General features: G+C 30.4%; 1 protein-coding gene across 1 annotated transcript in view; it reads left to right on the plus strand.

Moving 5' to 3' along the window:
• LOC142334470 (uncharacterized) overlaps window positions 1-21,762 on the plus strand; it is a 712,180-nt gene that overhangs the window by 496,415 nt on the left and 194,003 nt on the right. Inside the window, exons 84-87 of the mRNA XM_075382526.1 lie at window positions 1,950-2,120; window positions 8,956-9,126; window positions 10,394-10,579; window positions 15,151-15,321. Of these exons, the coding sequence (XP_075238641.1) occupies window positions 1,950-2,120; window positions 8,956-9,126; window positions 10,394-10,579; window positions 15,151-15,321 (699 nt within the window). The remainder of the gene's footprint in view (window positions 1-1,949; window positions 2,121-8,955; window positions 9,127-10,393; window positions 10,580-15,150; window positions 15,322-21,762) is intronic.

A 21,762-nucleotide genomic window follows, 5' to 3' on the forward strand; every position in this document is an offset into this window, starting at 1 on the left:
TAGATTTTCTTTTTCTAAAAGCCAAACGAGTCGATTATTAATCATTTTTTCAAGTATTTTTCCCATAGCGCACGTCAAAGAAATAGGACGGTAGCTATTGGGATCTGTTAAATTTTTATTTTTCTTTGGTACTGGAACAACATGTGCTTTTTTCCACTGCTGCGGGTACACTCCATCCCGCCATATTTGATTATACAGTTCTAGTAATCTTCGTTTTGCAGTTGTATTCAGCTGCCTGATCATGTTATAATGATTTATATCCAGACCAGCAGCTGTGTTACCTGCTTTCTCCAACGCTATCACGAATTCTTCCATTTTAAAGGGTGCATTATATGAGTAATTATACTCAGTTCTGAAATTTAGTAGACCTTCAAGTTCTGCTTTTTTCATCCAATAATCTTCCTCATAGTTAGCCATTTGTTGGCCTTCTTGAAGTGATTGGATAATAACTCTGCAATTTCGTTTGGAGTGTCCTTAATTTCATCTTTGTCTTGAAGGCTAGTTACGGGGCAAGGTTTCTACGCCCACAAATCGCCTTCACTTTCCTCCAAACGTCTGATGCAGTAGTAGTTCTGTCAATGGATGACACGTATTGCTGCCAGGATTGTTTCTTTGAATCTGTCATGAGTCGTTTTGCATAAGCACTGTATTTTTGAAAGGCAATAAGATTATTTATTGTAGGACGTTAGGGCATTATACGCCCTTTTCTTCCTTTTTATAGCTTCACTTATTTCATCGTTCCACCACGGAACGGGTCGCTTAGTAAGTTTTCCAGATGTTTTGAGGATATCTCGATGCCGAGTCAAGTATCACTTTGGTTATAGCGTCAATATCGGCTTTGATAACTCCAGTTGTTTCGGGGAATATCGTCATAGCTGTGAAGCTCGTCCAATTTGCCTTATCAGACAACCATCTTTTAGAGATGGGGTATGTTTTTCTTGTAACATCAGTTACAATTTGTACCGGGAAATGATCAAAGTTTTTTTGAAAGTGAGAAATTTATTTAATGATTGGCTATTACAATGTGTTGCCATGATTGGAGCCAATTCAAACATTTACTTTAGGGAAAGTAAAAGTGACAGTAAAATTGATTTTTTTTTCTTAAATTTTAAAACAATTATTTATGTCAAAAGAGTGTTTATATTTTTTTAAATTCGGTTAAAATTTATTTTGCAGAACTTATTAAAACCTGTTGTTTTTCTATTATGATAAACAATGATCACTCATTACTAATATATATAAATCTTCACAATTTATATATATAATGAAGATTTATATATATTAGTAATGAGTTATGGGTAATGATTATGATTAGTATATATATATATATATATATGAGTAATGATGTTATTTTTTCTTCTGTTTAAACAGTATTTTTACAACCCTTTATTGTTGTTTCAGTTTGCTATGCATATATAATTAAAAAAATTTGTTTTATCTTCTTTAATTTTTATTCCTTCACATTTTTCTGGTAAATTACTTAAATACTTTCATAGTTCATCTACGGTCTGTTTTCCATTAAAGTTAAAATAAAAATCATTTTTAATTGTATAATGGGTTTTCAGATTTATTATTGATGACAAAAAAAAAACACAATTTGATAAGTAAATAACATAAAAAGCTCACCACTTATAATATTCATACAGTTTATTGTCATTTTCAGTTGCAGCCAACTTAAAACTCTAAGTTGTCTGGTTATAGTTGTGATTTGTATTACTAAAAGTGTGAAGATTCTTGTTATGATTTTAGTTAAAAAACTTTCTTGCAAACTAAGTTTTTATAGGTTTTAAAGTATTGAACATTTTCATAATTGATCCTTGAACTTGATTGTATTTTTTTCTTCATAACAAAGTCTAAAATATTTAGTGAGCAGCAAAGATAACATGCTATGAGCAAAAATAAATTTAAAAAAAATTAAGTAGTGTCTAATAACTTTTCTTTTTTTACAGTGTGTATTTTCATCCATGACTTGGAAAGAAGCTGTAGAGAAATCCAATTCACTTTACCCACTTGTAATTGAATGGTGCAAATTTTTCAATGAAGAAAAAAGTGATGAATGTAAGGATATATTTCTATTTTATGCATTCATCAAACAGCTTAATGATGATATTATGAAAAAGGTAAAAATTTTGCTTAAACATTTTTTACTAAAATATTAACTGAATATTTCATTTTAGAAATCAAATGTTGAATGTATTATCATCTTTCTCTCAATTTATAATTTAAGAATGCCACAGATAGATTTTCTTAGCCCAAATTGTGGTAAGTTACTGCATAGTAATTTTTATTTTTTTAACATGTCATTTGAGTGTTTTGATTTTATTCACTGTTTCTTTAAGTACAATGCTAAACTTTTAACCTCAACATTTATAACAAATGTATATATAGAGATATATATATATAAACACACACACACACATAGAGAGAGGGTGTCCCAGGAGGATTCTGCCAAACTTTATAGGTGTATTTCTCTCATTAAAATAATGAAAAATGTTTTTCATAAACATGGGTCTGAAAACGCATCGTTAGCCAGTTACAGCTAGTGAAAGATTTTGCCCCAATTTCTGTTCATCCACTGAAATGAAGCTGTCCTGGAAATTCTGGAAAGGTAAGTTAAGGCGAAAATTTAGTTGTTTCTTATGGTTCTTGTGCTGAAAGATTTTTAAAAATGGGTCCCACAACTGTATTTCTATTATTTTCTATGAAATAGGGTGTAATAAACAAACAAAAATTAGTTGAAAAACAGTTTTTTTAACTTTGGCATAAAATAACTTTTGTTAAATAGTCCATAAACAAATAAAACTTAACTGGTTAAATCGATAGAGAATTTAATTCTGATGAAATTGATGTAAATAAAATCAATAAAAATTCTTTAATGCAGAAAAAATTCGTACCAGTATGGAAAATACTGAATTGACAATTTTAGACTAAAACGAACAGCCTTCTATTATTGTATAAAACTGTAAAAACATACAACTTCTAAAACCTAATGGAATAGCATAAGTTATTCATTAACTGTTCAAAATGTCCACCAAAAAAATCCTGAAAACACATATCAGCATGGCAAGTTACTGATGATGTAGCATTTTGTAGCATTCTACAGTTGTTTTTAATCTCTTCAGTGGCCCACGTGATTCTTTGTAAAACTTCATTTGCATTTTTTTGATTTTTGTGCATACACTAACAATTTCATGTAACCCCACAAAAATAATTCCAAGGGATTCATATCAGGTGATCTAGCTGGCCATAATTGAGGCTAAATTTTAGACATTCCAGCTGTTAGAAAATTGTTCAGTCAGATAATGTATAACAAGACATAAAAATGGGCTCGTGCGCCATTGTGTTGGAAGTACATATTGGTTCTTCTATTAAGTGGAACATCCTCTAAAAATATTGACAGCTCATTTTGAAGAAAGTTCAGATAACCATTACCTGCGAGTCTACTGTTGAAAATGTGAGGTCGAATAAGAACATTGCATATTATCTCTCACCAGACATTTAATGAAAAACAGTGCTGGAAATTAAATTCAATGATATAATTAAATTCAATTATTTCATGAGGATTTTCATGTTTCCAAAAATCTTTGTTTCATCTACTGTTCATCCCATCTCACATAAATGCTGCTTTATCTGTAATAAATATCAGCTTTGAAAACCCTTGTTTTGTAATAACCATTGACACAATTCAGCTGCAATTGTAATCACCTTCAAGACATTGAACTGGTTTCAATGACTTTCATTGTATAATGTCTGCCATATATACTGTCACATGGAATCCCCAAACTTGCAGATAATCTACGAGTACTAGTAGTTGACTTCGCCCTGTCATAAGTAAAATCTGCTCAATCACATTTGTTTCCTGTTCAGATATTACATTAAATGTTCTGCTTTTCCTTAGGTGCCAGTGAGTTTCTGTAAATATTTGCTGGTTAGAAATGCTTCCAACTGGGAGATCTCCAACAATATTCTTCAACGGCTCATGTAGCACTGCTATTACAAAATCCATAGATAAAATGAATGTTTGCATATTTCTGATTTGTAAATTTATATGTTATTTCTGTTTTATTATAGAACAAATCACTTACTAATTATCATCAATAGCTTTTAAAAACAGTGCAAATGAACTACTTAAATACATATAAATCACAAATGCACACTTCACAAGTTAAATAAAATTTTATACTGAAAATTAACAAATATATCACACTGAAGCAAGATTCTGAATCATAACCACAACAATGTTTAAAACTTTTGTTTCTAAGAGTTGTAAAAGATAGTTTTTTAGCTTTGCCTTGAAATAACTTTGTAAAATTGACAGTAAACAAATAAAACCTATTGGTTAATTGATAAAGAATTTAATTCTGAGAAAATTGATGTAAATTATCTACTAACAATATCCCACAACAGCAATTTAGTTGTACTTTAATGTGAAACAATAATAGAAAAAGTGGGGAATAAATGCACTAATAATTAAGATATAACATCATAATGCTGCAGGCAGATAAATACATATATACATATTAACATAATTTTTCTGTTATTGTTTCACATTAAGGTACAACTAAATTGCTGTTGTGGGATATTGTTAGTAGATAATTTACATCAATTTTCTCAGAATTAAATTCTTTATCAATTAACCAATAGGTTTTATTTGTTTACTGTCAATTTTACAAAGTTATTTCAAGGCAAAGATAAAAAACTATCTTTTACAACCCAACTTTTTGTTTATTACACCCTATTTCATAGAAAATAATAATGATTCAGTTCTGGAATCCATATTTTTTTTTTTAATTTTTCCGGTCAAAAACGTTAAGAAACCACTACTAAATTCACCCTGTAATTTACCTTTTTAAAATTTCGTTAAGGCTACATTTCAGCACAGGAGGAGAAATCTGAGCAAAACTTTCACTAGACGTAAATCGCTTACCATTTTTGATCTTATCTAAAACAGTATCTTATCTTAGAGCTAATCATTTTCAGACTTATATTTATATGAAATTTTTTAAATATGTAATGAGAGAAATACACCTATGAAGTATAGCAGAATCCTCCTGGGACAGACACACTGTATGTATGTATATATATATATATATAACCTATAACCTATAACCTATAACAGATATAATAACAGATATAACCTATATATATATATATATATATAGGTTATATTTGTATGTATATATTCGTGAAAAATTTCAGTCTTCAGATTTCATCTGTTTTTCCTTTTTTTAACTTTTTTTTTTACTTCCTTGTACGAAGTGAAGGAAGTATTGTGATCGCGAAACATTTCGGTTTTCATATTTCAATGGAAATATCCATTTTGACTAGTTTCGGCATGACGTCTATACAAATGTATGTATCTCGTATAATTTGAGATGGATACGAATGTATGTATCACGCATAACTCAAAAACAATGATGTTAAATTTTGTATTTAGCACTGTTGTAACATCTAATTGTGCACCTCCCTTTTTGATTACAATCAAAATTAAAATTAAAACTTTTATTAATGAAATATTTGGATCTTAAAAGGAAGGCACATCAGTTCGAACAAAAGGAGACTTCATCTCCTCTTGTTTTTTTTTACTTTTTAATTTTTTTTTCAACTTTTATTTAAATATATTGATTTAAGATTATTAACCCATGATCGTAAAAAAAATTTACAATAATAATAATTCAATGATAAAAAAAAATAAAAAATAATTATTAGTGAAATAAAATTTTATGTACCATTAAAAATGTCTAAATGAAATTTAATAGGCATTACATATGTGTATATGTAATATATTTGGTGAAACATCTGGTTATTTAATATTAATTGAAAATTATAATTTAGAATCATATTATTTTTGAATTTTCTTAGCAAATTCTTATAAAAATTGTTTATTTATTTTTAAAAAAATCATTTTATTTAATTGACAGAAATATAAAATACATTTTTGAATTGTATTCAATTTAGTGACCTTAGAAAATTTTTTTCACGTGCATAATATGCACAAGATTTCTGGTGTGTCGAATAAATAAAAGTTAATAATAATTAAACTATTCCATTTGGTGAACTCCTGTATACTGGTTATAAGTATAAATTTTGGCCTTACGGTGTAGAATAATCAGTTTTTATTATTGGATTATTTGGTATATAATTTATTTAAAGAGTAATCAAGAGACTTTTACTCTAACCTAATATTTCAATATTTCAAAGATTGTTGAATTAATAATTGTATAAATATTTGATGGTAATAAAAACTAATATTTTAGCAGTTTTATAACTGTCCACTTTTATTAAAGAATTTGAGTTTGTATTGTACCTCACTTTCAAATGAAATAAATCTAAATGAAGTGCAGTAAAAATGTGTATTTGTAATTTAATAGACGTACAAGTAAGTCATGTGGTGTCCACATCAGATTTTTATATTTATAATCATGTATATTTAGGTGTTGTTGTTTTGTATTTTAACATGTTTTATTAGATTTAATTTTGTGTATTAAGTCTAGAATTTTAATTGAAATTTATTGAATTTAATCACTATTATAAGAAATATTTATCTTAAAATTAATTGTATGAAAATAATTGTTATTTACATATAGAAGGCTTATCAATGGGAACATCTATATCTGCCATTATATCAGAGATTTTTATAAAAAGATTTTGAAAATAAAATAGTTCATAGCTCATTAAATACACACCAAATATTGTTGCGGAAAAGATATGTAGATCACATTTTAGTCATACCTGACTATAAATAACAAATATTTGATGATTTTAAATAAAATTAACAATTATAATAAAAATTTTAAATCTACATATGAAATAGAAAATAACAGAAAAACCTTTTTTTAGATATTGAAATAAACATAAACAATATGATAGAAATATCAGTTTATAGAAAACTCACAACAAATATTACACTACATTTAAATTCTAACCACCCACGGTCACAAAAAATTTATATAAATAAAAACATTATATTTAGAGCAGAATTTCATTATCCAAAAAATAAATTCAAAAAAGAAATATATAAAATAAATAATATTTATTAATAGTTTTAATTGTGAAATTACAGAAAATCTTGTTTAAAACAGAATAAAATTACCAGGGTAAATATACCAAAATACAAAAACAAAAAATAACACAAAGATTAATAATAGTAGTTTATAATTTAAAATGCAATTACATAAATAAAATAATAGAAAAAATGACTAATGAATATGATAAAAATAAATATAAAAATCCATATAAGCCAAATAATCATATCAAGACAATTTCTCAGAAAAAGACTGGAGACTTGTATAATTTCTAATGGTGGACACTTTGAACATCTCTTATAACTTTTAACAATTGTTAACTGTTTAAGTACACCTAATGTTCTACAATAATTAACGTAAGATTATCACAGGTAGTCATTTTATTTTTTTAATTATTAGGTCTATTATTGTGTAAAAATTATTACTTAATTTGACACTAATTTAAACACTAGAACTAATAAGAACATTATTTAATTGAATTTAACGTAAAGTGGAGGACATGAAAACAGACACAAAATTATAACATCAATTTTCTGCCCTAACTCCGCTTTTTGTTAACTGATTTTAAAAAATAAAATATCATTTTGTTAAAAATAAAAGGCTTAATATTTTAGCAATAACATTAATTTCGATAAAAGTAATATTTACGGAGGTATAACGAACTGAAAAATAAACATGGCCACCATTTTGTAATTTATGAAGTCCTGATTTTTTGCTAATTTTAAAACTTTATTACCAAGACACTTGCCAAATATTAATGTGATTCGTCTATCTGAACTTGAGATATAAATTTTTATATAAAAATAACAAAATGGCGGAGAGCGGGAGAACAAAGGAGAAATTGCCATTTCTCCTAAGGATATTTTTTGTTTAGTTTTATAAGTAGAATCCAAAAAAGTATAGCCAGCCCACCATTTTAGAAACACTCTCTCTCTCTCTCTCTCTCTCTGTGTGTGTGTGTGTGTGTTTAATTTTTTTTTTACATTACGTATTAAAATAAATTGTATATAAATAAATAAAATACATTAATAACTATACAACAAATATTTGCTGAGCCAATAATTTTTTTTTTTTTAATGTAAAACGTTATTAATATACTGTCAACAGTAAAGTACTGTATTAAAATACAGGTAACATGTTATAATAAAATATTTAAATATTAATTTTTTAAATTAAAAAAAAAAAAATATTGACTGAACAAATATTTGTTTTATAGATTTTAATGTGTAAATTTAAAAAAACATTACTGAACATGGACTTATGCCTGAAAGTGAAATAATGACCATAAGAAAGTTCTTTAAATCTGTACTTTGAGGAGTGGCTGAAAAAATTTTTTATCATATGATTAGCCAAAATTTACGTATAGAGGATATATGGACTACAAAACATATAATTTAAATAAATTAATATATTATTCTAATCTTTGTCTTACTTAAATTTTTTTACTCCTATTACCTTAGTTAGCCTCCTTACAGATTTACAAGACAGTAATTCTAAAGTGAACAAAATTGGTTGATTATTAACCAACTATTGTGTGACTACTATCTGTTACAGAAAACAGTCCCAGTAGACAGAAGTTTTACAAATTTTTATTCCACCATCCTTGATTTTCATTGGATCTAATCCAGAAATTCCTGCCAACATTAGCATGAGAAATAAATCAATGTAACCATCAAGGAGTTTCAGAAAATTTGTTGATTGGGATTTGAATTTTTACATCCTAATAAAAAAATAAATGAATTGCACAAAGCAATCAAATTAAATTTTTCAAAAAATATTAAATACAGAAGGGCTTGTTAAAAATTGATGAGTATACCGAACAAAGAGTTATTTCAGCCCCTGTTGTCAGTATTGTATTTATTTTTTAAACTCTGATGGAAAAAGGACTTTTTTTATTAATTATTTATATTTTCCTTTCCATTTTTTAAAGCTGCCAGATAAACCTGCAAATTGGAATGATTTCGGAAGTAAAGTAGATACAGCCTATGAGCATGGTAAAACATGGTGTGCGAATTTAGATGCAGATTCTAATAATGATTGTATATTAAAACTTCAAGAACTTGAATTAAAAGGTCTAATTGATGATGATACAATGGATTACGTAAGTACATATAAGTTACTCTAATTATTTATTTATGTATTTTTTTGTCTTCAGTTATTTGGCTGGTTTGATGCAGCTCTCCAAGAGTCCCTATCTAGTACCAGTTGTTTCATTTTGGTATACTACCTACATCCCTAACAATTTGTTATACATATTCGAAATATTGCCTGCCTGCACAATTTTTCCTATCTGTTATTTATATATAATGCTGATAATATTTATTCAACATTTTTACATTACTATGTACTTTATAATATAATTTGCATACTAAATAATTTTTATTCATAGTTTTATATATGTATTTTTTTTCAACTAAATATTATTTTTTAATACTGGTGAAAACAGACTTTTAATCATGAAAACTCATTATAAAATGTACACAGAATTAAATTACTATCTTAACTAAAATTTTTCCAATGATTTATTACATGCGATAATTTTATTTTCAAATAAAGGTTAATTGAATGTTTTGAATTCCACATTCAGTCAAGCATTAGGCTTTTTAACCTTCAGGACCACCGTTAGGTATTACTTCAAAGGATGAGATGAATGACAATTTTTGTAGCATGTGAAAATGTCATGCCTGACTGGGATTCAAACCCAGCCTTTCAATCTTCAGATGAAAGGCTGAAACACTATCGCTCGCACCATTGGGGCAGGCAAGCATTAGATCTGGATTTGTTTTTCACATTTTTGATCACTTGTAGTTTTCTATATAATTTCTTTATTCTATTATTTTAACTTTTATATTTTAAAGACTTTGTCTGCGTTATTAGTTTTGAGTTTTATTTCACTTTTTTGACTTTTGTTTTAATAAATTTTTATTATATGATTAATATTAATTTTACACCTCATAAGTTTTATTATTTTGGAGTTATTTTACCCTTTTATTAATAAAAATTCCAGGCGATGATAATGCTCAGGCGTTTTTCACCCCAAACATAAAAAAAAAATTTAATTTTGCACATATTGATAATCATAAATATTATTGTTGTATAATTTATTAATTCTGAGTTTAAACTTTTTTCTTTTAATTATTTTCAGGAGTTTTGATGTTAAAAATTTTCTTTGTCCCACAACAGGACAATATTTGTAGTAACACTAAAATATTTATAATTTGTGTTTATATCTTATATACAATTTTATTAAAGATAACTGCATTTTAATGATTACCACTATGAAGGTCTACTTGCTTTGTGTTTGCTCAATTTTACTTCAGTTGTATACATGTTATACTTATTCTGATAAACATGTTTTTTTATTTTAGTTAGTAAAAAAACGAAGTGAGAATTATGAATATGAATGGGAAAATATAGTTAATGATGCATATGAAAATTTGAAAAAATCTCTACAATGGTGTAAGGATCTTCATCTCGATGGTGACTACAAGAATTGTTTAATTTTAGAAAAACTAGCTTTGACTGACCAGTGGGATGAAAATGTATCAAAAATGGTAATTTTACAATTTATTTATTTAATACTACAAAAATCTGATTCAAGCTACTTTCCATATAGTTGTAAATATTTATTAAATCTAGAATTAATATTATATGTGATTTTCAAACTAATTCTTCAGACAAGTAAATAATTCAAATACTTCTTTAGATATATGTGTGTTTGGAATCTAACAACGTAAGCTGAGCATGAGTCCAGCTTGCATAATTTTATCATGCTGGCCATGTATGATGCTCAGACTTCTTAAGCTGTTTCTCGAAATCGATTTTTGCTAAACATGTTCCACAGAACACTGTTATTTTAAAATCTAAAAAAAATATCAGCTGTTTAGCTTTTTGAATAACAATGAAAGAAATTTATCAATAGAGTCCTTTAAAAATTAATTCAGTATTGTTGGAAATCTATTTCCAGTAATATCTGAAAGTGAAATCGTGAAATATTAAGTCATAATTTGAAAAAATTGAGATTGAAGCCATTTAGTATCTTCTCTTAACTTTGACTTACGATAATGGATCACAAAAAAATGAAAGAGTAACTTACATTTTTTCTGTACAGGTGTTCAATGTGAGCATCTTTCATCATGCAGTACACATCCTACCAATCGGAGAGTTCATCCCGTACTTTAATTAGCATTCTGGAGTAATGGAAATGACAGCTGCTTCAATGTTGTGCCACCATTCATTTCAAACTGATTATGCCATCAGTGAATGTTATTGTCACTTGGAGAATCACAATTAAGCTTTCTATAGAACGCACATTGAACTGTAACTATAGATTTACATTTAACAAACTGCAAAACACAGAAGGCTTTCTTTTCAAGGATCACCATCTTCGCTAGTGGTTCTGTATACCAGAAAGATAAGGAATCAATCTATGGACATGCATGCTACTAAAACTGTCCTTTTTTATCTCCAATACTCTATCTTACACTGTACACCTTATCCACAAGATATTATAACAAGTTAAAATCCTCAAATTCTTTTTTTACATCCACTATTAAAAGATTGGGATACTTTTATAAAATGTGCAATGCTGTTTCTATGATTAGTATTTTTTCTTCCACAAGCTTTTAATTGTCATTAAATCCTTTATTCCTACTATAATTTTTCCTTTCATATTTTCTTCCTAATTGAAATTGATTATTATTATTATTATTCTATACATATTACCAAATTCATCTTCATTTTTATTTGATTTATTATAAAATTGATCATGTCTTATCTTACCTTACAACATTTTGTATTCTCCAAATTGCAAATTATTTTAACAGATCTTCTTACAGGATGAATCAAAAGAATCTGATGATTTTTAAATTAAAATAAGTTGGCATCTGTGACTTGCAGGTGGGTATTGAAATGGTTGTACGTCCACCAAATAATAATGGAAACATATTTTAAAAATAGTGATTTGGTTGTGATTACAGAGCGTTTGTTACTTTGGCATTCCAATATAACACATCAAGGTGTTTCAATGCAATAAACTTGCAGATAACAAATTTAAAATTGTTGCTTCTGCAATGAAAACAATCCATCACGTCCTTAGTGCTCTATGAGAACTTCTTCAAACATAGATAGAGTCAGGAAGGCAATGATGAAGAGCCCACTACACTCAAACAGAAAGTTTACTGCAACCTTTCATTTTTTTTCACTGTAGTGTCAAAAGATTTGAATTTTCATCTGCATAAAATAATGGTGGTACAAGAACTAAGTAAGCATGACAAAGCAAATCTGGTATAGTTTTGTGTAAATTTTATTAATTTGTTTGCTGATAAGCGGTACTGTTGATGAGTGAGAAAGTGCATTTTCATTAATCAGGCACATGAATAAATAAAAGTTCCTTCTACTGGCCTGATACAAATCCTAAGCAACTTCATAAGCATCCTCTTTACATTCCATGTAACTGTCTGTTGTTCTTTGGCAAGTTTTAAAATCATATAGACCCTTATTTTTTCAAAGAGGAGGGGCTTGTGGTCACAGTCAATTCTGACGGGTACACAATAATGTTACCAAATTTTCTCGCGCCTGGATCGTTTTGTCGGAAGGATCAACTTGAATGCAGTGCAGTTCTGGCAGGATTGAGCAACAGCTCACATACTACCAGAGTATCTTAGGATGGTTCAGTAGATGTTTTTAAGCCCACATGATTGCCAAAGGAGGAGTTGTCTTATGGCTGGCACATTCTCCAACCTGTTCAGGTGCGACTATTATCTCTAGGGATATCTAAAATCTAGAGCATTCATTAGTAGACCTAATAATATTATCAAACTCAAAGCTTCTATGCAAAAAGAAATCAGAGCAATCCCAGATAACGTAGTAACAAATGTCGATGTAAAAACTGTAGGACAGACTACAGAGTGTCCCATATAAAACGCAACCCAACTTTATATTGGTAGGTATTGAAATAATTAAAAGGCATGTGTAAATGTAAATGTAATTTTTATTATTACCATCCATTACCTTACATTTAGAGTAAATGTTGGAAGTGGCCGCCATCTTCTTGAATACAAGCTTCAATTCTTTTAACAGCGTTTCTTGCAACTTTTTTCAAAGTTTGTGGCTAGATATTTAATACAGCTTGTCCAATATTGACTTCAATTGTTCAAGTGTTCGTGATTTATTTCTGTAGGCTTTTTCTTTGAGGTAACCCCATAGAAAAAAATTCGCCGCAGTCAAATCTGGAGATCCTGGTGGCCACAAGCCTCGACCGATAACACGATTACCAAAGAATTCCTCAACGAAATCAGAAGTTTAACCTGCGTACTGCGATGTCGCACCGTCATGTTGTAGCCAGCAGTGTCTGTCTTCCTCTTCCAAGAGTGCAATGAACTGAAATGAAATATCCTGATATGATTCTGCATTAATGGTGAACTCGAAAAAAATAGGGCCGATTATTTTCTTCTGCGATATCCCACACCACACGCCCAACTTCTGCGGGTGTAATTGTTTTTCGTGATAAACGTGGGGATTTTCAGCACTCCAAATTCTACTGTTTTGGCTGTTTACGTAGCCATCCAAATGAAACCGTGCTTCATGTGTGTAAAATAACGAATCCATAACATTAATTCCCTCATGCAGAAATCGAAGGAACCATTGACAATATTGTAGCCGTTTTTCTTTGTCCGGCTCAAGAAGTTGATGAACCGTTTGAATGCGATAAGGTCGTAATTGTAATTGTTTGGTCGCCCAATGAACAGTTGATTTAGACAAATTAATTTCAGCTGACAAACGTCTGATCGATTTATTTGGCGAGGCGAGTAGTCGGTCTTTGATTTCAGTGACTGTATCTGTATTCAACACTGACGCAGATCTTTTGTATTCCTTGTTATTAACCGAACCGGTCTTTCTAAATTTTGCAACTAACCTTAATACTGATGTTTTGTTAGGAGCTGGTTTATCTGGGTACTTATGGCGAAACAAATCTTGCACTGCAACCACTGATTTTGTACTGAAGTACGACTCGGCAATGAAAACACGTTCATCTAGCGAAAACACCATCTTGTCTCTAGCAATACACTGAACGTTATGATTGCATTGTTGCTACTATCGGTAGTGTTCTACTGCGTCGCCGCGATGTTCAGATGTTAGACGAGTCCATTTTAGTAACGAGTAGGGGAGTAAGCTTGACTTTTGAAATTTCATGGATGAGTGATTGATGGGTTGCGTTTTATATGGGACACTCTGTATAACAGAGTGCAGAAAATGCTGGAGGACATTTATCTGACTTGTTATTTAAAAAATGAAGTTACAGCAATGAGTGGGGATTATATTTTCTGTAATTACATGTTAAAACATACTTGTAATTGTTTTTTTATTTTTTGCTTCATTTTTAAAATTATCAGGTTCCTGTGACTCACTCTGTATATTTAAACCAAAATTTAATAGAAAGCTATTTAATAAACTCATCTGTACTTTGCCTTGTCTCTTTTTTAAATTTATACAATTCATTAATTTTTATTTAATATCAACAGAGTCTTCAGAAATACTCCTTATTTCCATTTATTTATTTTACTAGTTTAAATAAATTCTTGTTATATTCGGATAAATTTCAATGGATTATAGAAATTAATATTTATATATATGATATTAATCCCTATGTATAACTACCTCATGTAGCTTCTAATTTTCCTTCAAGATCTGCACATTTTTCTATATTCTGTGATTTATTTGATTCAACTCCCTTACTAATTCTATAAGGACTCTTTCTATTGCTTTTGTATTGTTTATTATTGCTTTTTATTTTACTTATTGCATTTTTTTCAATGCACAGGTTAAATAATGTTCTCAGTTAACCATTGGGACCTTCTGAACACAAAATAGTCTTAGCTAAAGCTCACACAATTAGAATATAATTTCTGAAATATGAATATGTTATTAATATTATTTTAATATATTTTCTTATGTGAAGCAAGACCTGAAAGGGTGGAGTAGATGGATCATTGGAGGATTTTGCAAAAAAAATGTACGAGGCTAAGACTTTAAAAAAAAAAACATGAGCTAATAATAATTAAGTAAATAACTTTTTGTGATGAGTTGAACTATTGTGTTTTAAAACTTCTCTCTTTTTTTTAAGTATATATCGACAGAGAAACAAATAGATGAAATAACTGCAGATGCTGCAGCAGCTCGGAAACTAGCTGAAGGTTGGTGCAAGTTGCTGAACTCTGAAGGTGAAGAGGGTTGTATTACTGGTTTGGAAAAATTATATCTTACGAAAAACATAGATAAAGAAACAATAAACATTGTATGTATCAATTTCTTTGTACTACTTTTTGTGTATTTGTAAATTTAAAAATAAATTAAAACATAACACCAGTTTTAAAAACAAAAATAATTAATAGAAAATTAAAAAAAAAAACAGTATCATTTAATAACAATATGGAAATGAATTAAAAATTTGTAGTTAAAAAAACAGTATAAATGATATTAGTTGGCATTTCCTCCTGGAATGGGAAGTGTTCTATGTCAAAAAAACATAATCTTGGGGCATTCCTCTTTCTGGCAACAGATGCTAATTTGTGTTCCAAATTCTACAAATTATATACTGATGGGCTAAAGAATCTGATAGGTTCCCATAGGAATAGATCATCTCCTAGTGAAATCTCATCTAATGTTAATTGTATTGAGTTTAAATTTTGCAAAGGTCCATGTTGTTCAAATGTTTACCATTAAAATCTTAATTATTTAAAAATAAGTAATACAATTATTTATTACTACAAATAATAAAATTATTTATTTTTATGTTAAATAATTATTTAAAATCATAATTATTTATTCGTTTCACGGAATTTTATGAAATTCAAATCACCCTTCATTATGTTTAATTAAAATTAAATTGCGTATTTTTCTTTATTGGGTTGAAAAGTATCTTTCTCATAATATTCTGATCGTGCTGTATATTAGAAAATGAAAAAATAAATAGAATTTGTACAGCAAGTTTTATCACAAAGAAAAACTAATATTTAATACATCTTATATAATTTTATAAATGTTAATTAATTTTGTAACAAAGAATAAATACTTAATTATTTATTAATTAATAATTAATTAATTATTATAAATTATCTATGACAAACATTGATGCTTTACCTTGAATGGTTTTGTTGATAAATAAGTACCTTTATTTGCTCTTGATCCCCAGAAAGTTAAAACATTTATCTTAAATATAAAGAGTAAATTATTAAATGAAAATTGATAAAATAAATTCCTGCCAATATTTAAATGAAGTAGTAAATATTATTTTACCCCTCTTACAAATTTAATTAATAAATCTCTCAACAGAGTATTTCCCAGCTGTCTTGATACTTCCATTGTTATTCTCCTCCTTAAGAAAGGTTTAAGACTACCGAATTATAGGTTAATTTTGTTATTGTCCATATTTTCTAGTGTTAGAAAAATATATGAAAAATACTCTTTTAACATTTCTTGAAATTATTGATGTGCTTTCAGTATGGTTTTATGGAAAAATTGTCTATTGACACAGTCATTTCCCAGTTTTGGCAAATATTTTAAATTCCATAGACAACAAAAAGATTACATTTTAAATTTTTTTTCATCTCAGTAAAGCATTTGATTCAGTTAGACATTTTGGTTCCTTTATCTTACCTGACTCAAAATCTTGAGTCATTGTAACTCTTTTTGCAGATCATGACTGTATCTATATCTGAAGATAACCTTCTTTTTTTTTGTTGAATCACCTAAGAATAATGATGAATAGCATTCAGTTTCCTGTTCTTCCAGTATTTAATAATTCTTTCTTTGTGATTCTTTCTAATTTCTACTGTCCATACTAGGCTTAAGGCTTAAAGATGTTCTTTTCCACTAGGCTTTTTAAGATTTTATTTCCACTGGATTCTCTGGATATGTTCTTTTGATATCTTAAACAGTTTAAGATCCTTCTTGACTTCTTGAAACCATTTAGTTGTAGTTTTCCTGTTTTCAAAAAAATTAAATATTACTTTTTTAATCTACTGTTTTCCATTTGATACAGATTTCTGTAAAATTTTAATCTCCATTTCCTTAAAATATGATAATTCTATCCCAGTTTTTGTAAAAATCTTTTTTCCCCTAAGTATATAGATTCCTTCCTTTAGAATTGGACCATGAATTTTCTTAGTATTTTTCTTTCCACTTTTCCAATAATTTTTTTTGTAAAGGAATTTAAGCTTCTCCGTAATATTTTCTCTAACTATTTTTATATTCACTAGTCCATGTACATTATTTCTTTTACATTTCATTACTTTTTTTGTTCTTGTTTATTTTCATGCGATAGTAGTTGCGTAGGACTTCATCCATGCCACTCATTGTTTCTTCTAAATCTTTTTTACTCTCAGCTAGAATTACTATATCATCAGCAAATTATAGCTTCTTTATCTTTTCACCTTGTACTGTTACTCCAGATCTAAATTTTTCTTTAACATCATTGACTTGTTCTATGTAAAGATTAAAAAGTAAAGGTATAGGGAACATCCTTGTCAGACATCCATTTTTATTACGGCTTCTTTCTTATGCTCTTCAATTATTACTGTTGCTGTTTGGTCTCTGTAAATGTTAGCAGTTGTTCTTCTATTTCTATACTTCAACCCTAATTTTTTAAAGTTTATTCCAATCTAAGTTACCGAATGCCTTTTCTAGGTTTGTGTTGGTTTGTTTTTCTTTAATCCTCCTTCTACTATTAATCTGAGCACTAAAATTGTTTCCCTTGTCCCTATATTTTTCATCAAGGAAGCCAAATTCAAGTTTTGGCAAAACTCCATGCGCAAGTTGCAGCGCAACCCCTGGCAGCTCACAAAGTCACGTTACCGGTCAAAGCCATTGCACGTGCTGTCCAGTGTTCAATGCAGGTTTGGTGGTTGTGACCACACTTTAACATCTGTGGCGACTTACCAGGCTTCCTGGATACTCTGTTTCCAGATGCTCTGGAGGGTGAAGCAGAAATTGGCGTTATAGTGGGTGTGACACCATTCCCTGGCGTACGGACTGTGGAACCCTTAGATTTAGACCGAGTGGTTTCTCGAATGGCACTGAGAAAGGCACTGAGGATTGACCAACTTGACCTGGATATTTTCTATCATCTGCTGCCTATCATAAGAGAGCCGCTTGGTAGTCTGTTCTTGGGCTGCCTAAGCTGGGGTTGCTTTCCGACTTGTTGGAAGGTGGCTTTGGTGAGGTGTTCTTAAAATCAGGAAAGGATCCAAGTGAGGTCAGCAGTTATCAACCCATCAGCCTCTTGCCGGTAATCGGCAAGTTTCTTGAAAGACTGGTTGTGGAATGGCTCTGGGAAAGCATCAATATGAACTCACTTCTAAATCAAGGCCAGTTTGGCTTCTTGAAAGGGGTTGGCACCGAGGATTGCATTTTAAATGCTCTTGCTGAGATGGAAAGTGCCCACTGTAAATATTTTTGGCAATTTTTATTGATATAGAAGCAGCATTTCCTTCCTTGTGTTGGAGTTCTGTCCTCTATGAGTTGGAATGCAGCAATGCTCTCGTAGCCCTGCAGATCAATTATTTTTTTTGTAAAGGAATTTAAGCTAGTACGTGACTGCTTGTCTGATTGCATGGCTCTGTTTAAGGATACGCACCTATTTGTGGAAAAGTCCATCACCAGGGGAAGCCTGCAGGGCTCTGTTCTTAATCCCTTGCTGTGGAAACCTGGAATTGGATTTTTGGGATTGACATTCCCAGAAGGCGTCACAGCCCAGGCTGTCGCCGATGACTGTCTTCTGTTAGTTCGTGGTAACTCATGAGCGCAGGCAGCTTTGTCAATCGCAGAGGGCTGGATGGACATTCAAGATTTAAAGATTTCTATGCCCAAGACGAAGTATATTCTTCTCAAGAGTGCAGACAAATTACCATACAGTCATAACCCCCATGTTAAGTATGAAGGCAGTGTAATCAGCCGAGTTCGAGTTCATAAGTACCTAGGTGTTCTGTTTGATAAGAAGTTGCTGTTTAGTAACCACATTAGGCAAGTAGCGGCAGACGCCATCTCTGTGATGCACAAACTTAGGAGGATTGCCCAAAAGGAATACGGGCTGTTGGGCCATCATTTGTATATGGTATACCAAGTGTACCAAGGAGTCTTCAGAAGTATGACCTCTTAAGCGGCATCCGTTTAGGTGCATAGGTTAGAAAGAAATTGAGCGCTTATTCATAATTAAAGGGGTGCCCAGTACAGAGCTTTAATTGTATGCACTGGTGTTTTTAAAACAACCTCTTACAAGGCTACCACTGTATTGGGAAAGGCTCTCCCAATCGATTTAGTGGTGAAAGTCCGGGCGGCCGTGAGGAAATTGCAAAGAGGCAGGGAAGCTGGAGATATTTGGATTGTGGTTTAGAGCCGGGCCTGTACCGGAGCAGAACGGTGATCTTAATGCATCAAAATCTTAATTTTAATTATTGATAGTCATATATATGCTTTAGTAGTTGACAGGGTGCACCTACCCATTTTAGTAATATATGACAAGTGGGCGGTAGGACACGCAAGCGAGTGGTATATGCTACCACACTTACTCCTCTCACGCTTTTAGGTAAGCTCTAGGAGCTATTTAGGACTAAACTGTTACAAGGCTCAGTACCCGGTTGCGGCACAGATATTCGGTGTTATGCTTTAGGGTGATCAAATGGGGTGGTGGCAGAAGAAATGTCAAGCAAACCAAAAGCTGTTCAGGATGGCCAAAGAACCCCTCGTCCATATACGTGCCACGCTTCAAGACTCCTGATGTATACGTAGAAACTACTCCCCTAGAGATTCTTTAACACAGCTTGAATTTACTTACAGACTGGACAGGATATTTTTACATTTATGATCTCCTTAATGTTCTTGTTCCGAATTGCAGTAAGTGCACTTATAGAGTTGGAACATATTAGCACTCTCTCTTCACTGTAGTGTTCCGAGTAGCAAAGAGCTTGCTGTATGGCAGTAAGTTCTGCCATATAAACACTGGCTGAATCTGACAGTTTCAAAAAATGGGCTACTCCATTTACATATATGGAGCATCCAACACCATGTTCAGTTTTAGAACTGCCAGTATAAATTTTAGTGTGTTCTTTTTAACTTCTGACGGTTGATAAAAGTTCCTGCTGGATGATTACTGCTGGCTTCTTTTTTATTTCTTCCCAAGAGAGTCTTGTGTTTACTGCTAAAAGCCGTGATGATATTTCTCTCATAGAAATTGCTAATGTCTCTGGTAAAGCATTTTCATATTTTCTTGTCAATTCGTGATACCTTGTTCCGGCTTGTCTGGAATAGGTAGCACGATGTTCATATAATGCAGCCAAAAGATGATTGTTAAAAAGTTTGTTATTTATATGGATAGGAAAGGCCCATATATTTGCTGCATATCTTAGCAGTAAAAACTGTCTTCTATATTGTAGTGGCATTATTCCAGCTTTGGACGTTAGACCAGTCACCAAACTTGTACTGAATGCGCCTGTCACATATCTTATTCCGCTGTTATTTATTATGTTTAACTTTCTTAAATGCTTTCCTAGTCGATGCATATACAATACATCTGTAATCGAGTTTTGATTGAACCAGTGCTTTATACAGCCTCAATAGTATTTCTTTATCTGAGCCCCAATTGATGTTGGATAAACATATAATAATGTTTAGGGCTTTTTTACATTTATCACTCAAGTCCTGTATATGTAATATCCCCATGTAAGGGATTTATCCAGTAACAGACCTAAAAATCTTGCATTATCCTTATATTTAATTGGATTGTTGTTGATAGTCAAGGCAGGATTTTGGTGAGGAATTCGATTCCTACAGAAGTGTACACAACATGTTTTTTTTTGGCGAAAATTGAAATCCATTATTCCTTGTAACTTCATTAAGGGCATTAATCGCTCGTTGTAATTTGTACTTTACTATAGCTGTCTTCTTGCTGCCATACATAATTGCTAGATCATCAACATAGACACTTTTGCTGATTTGTACTGGAATGGATAATATTAGTTTTTTTGATGGCAATCATAAACAAGATACTGCTCAACGGCAAACCTTGTGCCATTTTCCACACGTTTTTCTGATGAATATTCATTGTTGACGGGTACTTGTTAAGTACAGTTGTTCATATAGTTGTTGAGTTAAACTGGTAGAGTGCCACAAATACCCCATTCATTTATTTGGAGCATTATTCCATGTCACCAGGTGGTCATATCGAATGCCTTCTGCAGATCAAAGAAGACTCCGACACAATGTTTTCTTATAATAAATCTGTTATATATGATGTTCTCTAAGTTGATCATTTGATCAGTAGTAGAGTGGTATTGCCGAAAACCTGCTTGATGTGAGGATAAGAGATTATCTTTTTCTAAAATCCAAACAAATCGATTATTTATAATTTTTTCAAATATTTTTCTCATAACACACATCAAAGAAGTAGGACAGTAACTATTGAGATCTGTCAAATTTTTATCTTTCTTTGGTATTGGAACCATATGTGCTTATTTCCTGTTGTGGGTATATACCATCCCGCCATATCTGATTATGTAGTTCTAACAATCTACGTTTTGCAGTAGTATTTAGCTGCCTGATCATGTTATAATGAATTTCATCCAGACCAGCAGCTTTGTTGCTGGCTTACTCCAACAGTTTCATAAATTCTTCTATTTTAAAGAATACATTATATGTATAAAGATACATTTTATTTATTTCAGTTCTGAAATTTAGTAGACCT

Source organism: Lycorma delicatula, chromosome 1, assembly GCF_047948215.1.
Source record: "Lycorma delicatula isolate Av1 chromosome 1, ASM4794821v1, whole genome shotgun sequence".
Classification (NCBI taxonomy): domain Eukaryota; kingdom Metazoa; phylum Arthropoda; class Insecta; order Hemiptera; family Fulgoridae; genus Lycorma; species Lycorma delicatula.